The sequence below is a fragment of the Pelodiscus sinensis genome, chromosome 6 (assembly GCF_052426305.1).
Source record: "Pelodiscus sinensis isolate ZL-2025 chromosome 6, ASM5242630v1, whole genome shotgun sequence".
NCBI lineage: Eukaryota > Metazoa > Chordata > Testudines > Trionychidae > Pelodiscus > Pelodiscus sinensis.
In genome coordinates this window covers 41,502,094-41,509,175 of record NC_143057.1, presented here as the reverse complement: position 1 = coordinate 41,509,175, position 7,082 = coordinate 41,502,094, and the positions used below count along the sequence as shown (strand labels likewise).

At 39.8% G+C, this 7,082-nt stretch overlaps 1 protein-coding gene across 4 annotated transcripts; it reads right to left on the bottom strand.

The window, feature by feature from the left end:
• Positions 1-442: 442 nt before the first annotated feature.
• Positions 443-7,082, bottom strand: RMI1 (RecQ mediated genome instability 1). 4 transcript variants are annotated; one of them, XM_006135875.5, is made up of 2 exons: positions 6,963-7,082; positions 443-2,553 (listed from the first exon to the last, which is right to left on the bottom strand). In XM_006135875.5, the coding sequence occupies exon 2, from the start codon at positions 2,516-2,518 to the stop codon at positions 647-649; it is 1,872 nt and encodes a 623-aa protein (XP_006135937.3). In that variant the 5' UTR covers positions 2,519-2,553; positions 6,963-7,082; the 3' UTR covers positions 443-646. The 4 variants fall into 4 exon arrangements, with proteins under 4 accessions (XP_006135937.3, XP_006135935.3, XP_006135936.3 ...); XM_006135873.5 differs by having other exon boundaries at positions 6,875-7,018; XM_006135874.5 differs by lacking the exon at positions 6,963-7,082 and adding an exon at positions 5,328-6,858.

Genomic DNA, 7,082 nt, shown 5'->3' with positions numbered 1-7,082 from the left:
GTTATTTATTTCAGTTGGTTAGTCTTTGTTTCTCACACTGGACAATATGAATAAAATAAGTCTGACTTTTGAGCATAAACTATTTCTATTTACTATCAGGTACTCATCTACTACATAAGTAAGTATTTGTATTAAAAAACCTCTGGTGTTTGTCCTGATAGTATTTCATAATATATAGGTAACTTCTATTTCTGACAGAAGTTGCCTTCAGTACCTTGTGATGAAAGCAAATAATTGTATTTACTCCCAATTTCTTCCAGGACTAGATAATACCCCTCTATGTAAATTCATTAGCAGTGACAAGTTCTAATGTCTACTCTACTGGAAAAATGTAAGGATCAGCTCTCAATTTCCAGTTTGCTATCTGAAAGTTTATTTTCCTCAGCTTCCGGAAACGGAGTAAAGTAGCTTTGGTAAAGGTAAAAATACTTAGAAGCATACATAGTGTGTCAAAACAAATGTATTTGTAATTTTTATTCTAAATTTGTTTCCTTAAAAATCGATATTCTGCCCAATTTTCCCTCCCTGCCATTAAGAAAAATAAACACAAACCCTAGAATTTTCTTAATGGAGTTCTCAACACTTACTTTGTCATGCCTTGAATTACATAATTCAAGGGACTATTTTCTGTAATTTTTTCCTTAAACTATTTATATAAACGTTTCTTCAAGTTTTCTAGATCTATTGCATCAACATCTTGCAAAATTAGTACTGTTGCTTTAGACTGAAAGGGATTAAATTTGATAGTCATCAAACAACAAAGATCTATCAGCTCTCTTTGGCATTTCTGTAAACCATTCGTAAGCTTTTGATGTTGAAGGGGATCTTTCCTTAACTGTTTCATTTCAGGCACTGAAAATCCAATCAAGCTTGTTAGAATTTCATCAGCAATGTCTACCTCTAGATAAGCAGTACCATCAGAAATGTTTGCCATTATACTCCAGAAGCCGCTGCTGCTTATGAGATTTCCCGTAAGGGTTACAATAAAGGCTTTAACTTTTATTGTTGTAACTGTTTTGGGGGTATTTGCAAGTAGAACAGAAATATATGTAAAAGGTGGAGAATCTAACTCAACATTTTTGCATTTCTCCGTTTTTCTGTCAAAAAAGGTTTGTACACAGTTATTTTGTTTGTTTATCTCTGAATCGGTTTTTGAAAAATTAATTGGTCTTTTGTTTAACAATTTGCTGCCAGAAAAAAGACATGTTTTTTGAGTGATCCTAACTGCATCTATCTTATTACACTTCTCCTGCTCAAGAACATTTTCCAAGGATAAATCGCTGGTAAAGTTTTGGGAGTGCTGTACGTTATGGTGTAGTGAGAAATTACTTGTTCTGTTTTCATCACCAACTGACAGTTCTCTCCCACAGGATTTCTCTTTACTGACTGAATCCAACTGAACTCTGCCTTCTTTTTCAGATGTGTAACTTATCAAAGATCTGGGCATACGTGAAAATCTTTCTGTTATTAGATCTGTGTTTTCGTTAGTACAATCACCTGCCATAATCTGAATTTCTTTTTGGATCTCCTCTTCTAAAAACAAATTGTCCTCCAGTGAGAAGTCCTCTAAATCTCCATCAACAAACTCCATAGCTGGAACACTTTGTTCTTCATTTGCCACTGGCAAAACGATCCCAGATCCCTTTTCTGAGTTTTCATTATTTGAAAGGAGCCAATGTGTAGTTGTGTTTGAGTTGTCACTTCTGCTACAATATCCACTGTCTAAAGGAACCTCATGATTTATGGTAAATTCATTGTTTTCATTGAGACTTGCTAGAAGTTCTTCATCTGAAGGCCCTAGATTTTGTCCTAGTTCATTTACAGCTCCTAAAGCTCCACCTTCATGATCACTCTGTATAGTAGGATTAGGGTTCTCAGCTTCTCCAATTAACTTAGCAAGGATTCTTTCCTGAGCATACATCTCTAGAAGAGCATCTACTTCACCTCCCAACAATTTCACATTTTCTGGTTTTAGCAAAAGAACTCCGAGACGATATGCGATGTTACCCTGTATTGTAATTTTTGTACCTGGAGGAAGATTACTATTGAGGACAGGAACAGGTTGATATTCCATACCTTGAATTTGATGTATTCCATCAGTTAACTGCATCATCAGCATTCGTGTAGGCTTTGCTTCCCAGGATTTCTGAGATGCCTGAGTGTTGGCTGTTACTTCTTCATTTACGGTATTTTTTCCTCTTATTTTTTGCAACTGGGAATATGCAGGTTGGCTAACATCAGCCACTGAATCAATCTGTATGGAATAAAAGCCATTTATTTCTCCTTTTGGACCATCTAATATGCAATCAGGCAAAACAGGATAGTCCAAATCTCTCAGATCTGTAAGAAGCCACTGCTCAAACACCTGTTTGTTAATCTGAGCTTGCGTTAAATTTCCACAACCATTTTCTTGTTGGATCCAGTTAATACAAGCTTCTAGCCAAGTAGGAGGAACTTTAACATGCCATGTAGAAGCAAGCCAGGTCTCCACTTTTCCTGAAACACTAGATGCATTCATTTTCTTTTAAATTGTAAGAACAATGCATGACTCGCCTGAAAAGAAATAAGAAAATACTTATTGTCCAGACACTTTCTAATTTATATTTTACAGCAGAAATATAAAAATGTAGCATATGTAACTAGAAATAAGGAATAATGATCACAGAAACAATTTAAAGAAACTTTAAGTTGCAAATGCATTTCTGTATAACTGAAATTCTACAATAAATATATTTTCAATAGTTAAATCTGGCTGTGATGTAGTCAGCAAATAAACTCTAACTGACATACATAAAGTAAGTATCCAGCTGTACACCAGAAAGAACTGAGAAATTGTTGAGATTTTGATTAGGCTGGTTTCCTTGAACCCATCTTGGTGACTCCATCTTTTATATGGGCTTCAGACAAACGTGTGACTCAAATCTTTCCCCTTGCTAGTAGAAACAACTCCTGTTGATATCGTCTCATTTTCTCTTATCTCACCCCAAGACTAAATAGTGGAAGCAGACTGGGAGATCCTCCTCAGTTTCAGTTTGTTTGCCTTCTTCCTCCAGAATTTGATCTAGTACCCTTCCCACTTTTGAAGGGAACATGATCCGTATTTTCACTGCTGCTAGTTTATACATAGAAGCAATAGGACCACCCTATTCTACAAGAAACACCGGGGATTTGTGTATGACACAGAGGCCAAGCAGTGTAACTGGATGAAACTCAGCTAAAGATACATCCAAGTCCTGAACCCAGTTGCAAAGTACAGTAAACTTCCGATAATCTGGCACCTTTAGGACCCAGGGAGTGCCAGATTATCAAATATTCCGAACTATCGGAAGGGGGGCTATGAGGAGTTTGGGGTGGGGTGGGGTGGGGAAGCAGCACTGCAGGACCAACCCAGCAGCACCCCAGCTGCTCTGCCCCGGGAGTCCCCAAGTCAGCCGCTGCTGAAACTGACCAGCGGCTGACTCGGGGAAGCCCGGGGCAGAGCAGCTCAATTTGTCGGGCTGCCTGGAGCACTTCCAGGGGTTGCCGGACCACTGGATGCCAGACAACTGGGGTTTAAATGTACTTTCAAATATGTGAAATGACACAGACACCTCCACTAAACTACAATTCTAGGTAGAGCTGGTGCCAAACTGCATCAGTGAGGCCTTAAGGAACACTCATATAACTAAAGAAAGCTCTTTTAATGTTACATTAAAAAAAAAACTATTTTAACTTAATTATTAAGTAAACATAATGTTTACAGGTTTTTTATTCTGCTAAACGGAAACTAAAAGGTACAGTGACAAAAGTAAAATCTCTGCAAGCTGCATGGAAACTTTTCAAAGATACCATGTGAGTGGCCCAACTTAAATGTATACTCCAAATTAAAAAATATAGTAAGAGAACCAAAACAGTGCCACCTTGGCTTAACCACCAAGTAAAAGAAGCACCACCAGATAAAAACATCTTTTTAAAAGTGGAAGTCAAATCCTAGTGAGGAAAATAGAAAGGACCATAAAAGTTGTCAAACTACATGTAAAAATAAAAAGAAAAGCCAAAGAGGAGTTTGAAGAACAGCTAGCCAAAAACTCAAAAAGTAATAGCAAAACGTTTAAGTACATCAGAAGCAGGAAGGCTGCTTAACAACCAGTGGGGCCCTTGGATGATCGAGATGCTAAAGGAGCATTCAAAGATGATACAGTCATTGTGGAGAAGCTAAATGAATTCTTTGCTTCGGTCTTCACAGCTGAGGATATTGAAGAGATTCCCAAAACTGAGCCATTCTTGTTAGGTGACAAATCTGAGGAATTGTCCCAGACTGAGGTGTCATTAGAGGAGGTTTTGGAACAAATTGATAAACTTAACAGTAACAAGTCACTAGGACCAGATTGCATTCATCCAAGAGTTCTGAAAGAACTCAAATATGAAATTGCAGAACTATTAACTGTGGTTTGTAACCTATCCTTTAAATCAGCTTCTATACCTAAAGATAGTTAGCATGACGCCATATTTTAAAAGGGCTCTAGAAGTGATCCTGGCAATTACAGACTGGTAAGTCTAACATCAGTACCACGCAAATTAGTTGAAACTATGGTAAAGAATAAAATTGTCAGATACGTAGATGAACATAATTTGTTTGGGGGAGGGGGGCCAACATGGGCTCTGTAAAGGGAAATAATGTCTTCCTAATCTACTAGAGTTCTTTGAGGGGAATCAATAAATGTGAACAAAGGGGATCCCATGGATGTAGTTTGCTTAGACTTCCAGAAAGCCTTTGATAAGGTACCTCATCAAAGGCACTTAAGCAGTGCTTTTTTTGTGATGGTAGTGCCTGGTACACATTACAGGCATCTCCAGACGCAGTACTGGCACCTCCAGACAGAGCTCAACAGCTTTTCCTCTGGAATGGAAACAAACACACAAACACACACACCTCTTAAGTAAAGAAAGTTGTCATGAGATAATCCTTTCATGGATTAATAACTTGTTAAAAGACAGGAAACAAAGGGTAGGAATAAATGGTAAGTTTTCAGAGTGGAGAGAGGTAGCTAGTGGGGTCCCCCAAGGATTTGTCCTGGGACCAATCCGATTCTATTTATTTATAAATGATCTAGACAAAGGGGTAAACAGTGAGGTGGCAAAATTTGCAGATGATACTAAACTGCTTAAAATAGTGAAGACCAAAGCGGACTGTGAAGAACTTCAAAAAGTTCTCACCAAACTAAGCGATTAAGCAACAAAATGGCAGATAAAATTTAATCATGATTAATGTAAAGAAATGCATTGGAAAAAATAATTCCAACTATACACACAAAATGATGGGGAGTAATTTAGATATAAGTACTCACGAGAGAGATCTTGGAGTCATTGTATATAGTTTTCTGAAAACATCCACTCAGTGTGCAGCGGCAGTCAAAAAAGCAAATAGAATGTTAGGAATTGTTAAAAAGGGATAGAGCATAAGACAGAGAATATCTTATTGCCTCTATATAAAACCATTATATGCTCACATCTTGAATACTACATACAGATGCGGTCATCTCATCCCAAAAAAGGTATATTGGTATTGGAAAAGGTTCAAAAAAGAGCAACAAAAATTATTAGGGGTTTGGAACGGGTCCCCTACAAAGAAAGATTAAAGAGACTAGGACTTTTCAGCTTAGAAAAGAGGAGACTAAAGAGTTATAACAAAGGTCTATAAAATCATGGCTAGTATGAAAAGAGTGAAAAAGGAAAAGTTATTTACTTGATCCCACAATATGAGAATGAGGAGTCACCAAATGAAATTAATAGTCAGCAGGTTTAAAACAAACAAAAGAAAGTTTCTTCACTCAGCGCACAGTCAACCTGTAGAACTCCTAGCCAGAGGATGTGGTGAAGACTAGGATTTAACAGGGTTCAAAAGAGAGCTAGATAGAATCATGGAGATTTAGGTCCATCAACGGCTATTAGCCAGGATGGGTAGGAATGGTGTCCCTAGCCTCTGTTTGTCTGGAAATCGGTGACATGGGAGAGATCAAATGAGGCTTATCTGTTTGTTCCCGCACAGTGGGACATCTGGTATTAGCCACTGTCAGCAAACAGGATACAGGGCTAGACAGACCTTTGGTCTGACCCAGTATGGCCATTCTTATATTTTTAAAAGCTACAAGAAGCATTATAAAATTAGAGGCACACATGGTCTTTCTCCCTTGTGAAATTCTAAATGATATTAGTCTGGAAAAAGTTAACCTGGCCTGAACTTCTGTCTGAATCAGTCATTTCCCATCAGGTCAAGCACACTTTGTCCCTCAGTGAAAAGAAAGCAGTCTGCTCATATCTATAGATATAGGCCTGGTCATCTTGTAGGAGTACAATGGGACAGACTGTTTTATTGCCTTAGGTTTTATATTTGTAAACTGGTTTTGTCATTCTTATTATAGGGGTTCCTACAGTGGAATGGGACATATGTCACACAGGTACCCCTCAGTCAAAGGCAGTGGATTTAACTGCCTCCCAAACAAGAGCAACTTATTGATGTGGCAGAGGCATGCACTTAAGAGCATTCTGGGAGCGGACACAGGACAACATCCTTCGCTTCAGACAGAGCAAGGGGGAAAGGGCGGCTCGCTGTCAGATCACAGTGCAGGCGCAGGGGGCCGGAACAATTTATGTAAGAGGGAGGGTGTGGAGAGCCCATTGAGCCAAACTTCAAACCCTGAGTACGATGGAATCCATTCAATCAGGGAGAGGCTCCAGCTCCAGCCTAGTTCCTGCACCAAGATGCAGGCAGCAGCCGGTGTGGCCAGACCCTTTACAAGGCGCTGTAACAGCCAGGGCCCACGGCACTGGTGCAGTTAGCGACCTAAACACCAGCCCCCACCAACCCCGTCGGGCGGGTAGCAGCCCCACTTACCCGCACCCGGGACGGGGCAGCGAGCCACGCACGGTGCGGGAGGGGGGGGGCAGTAAAAACCACTCCTCCCTCCCCGCATAACACGCACACATTGGACGGAGCAGCGCCCCGCAGTCGCTCCACAGCCCGACACCGAAAACCAGCGCGCTCACGACCCAATACTCCGGCCAAGCGCGCGCGACTTTCAATCTCGCGAGAGCACCGCCCA

Coding starts and splice junctions, on each gene's coding strand:
- RMI1 (XM_006135875.5), bottom strand. CDS start 2,518: ATGAATGCATCTAGTGTTTCAGGAAAAGTGGAGACCTGGCTTGCTTCT.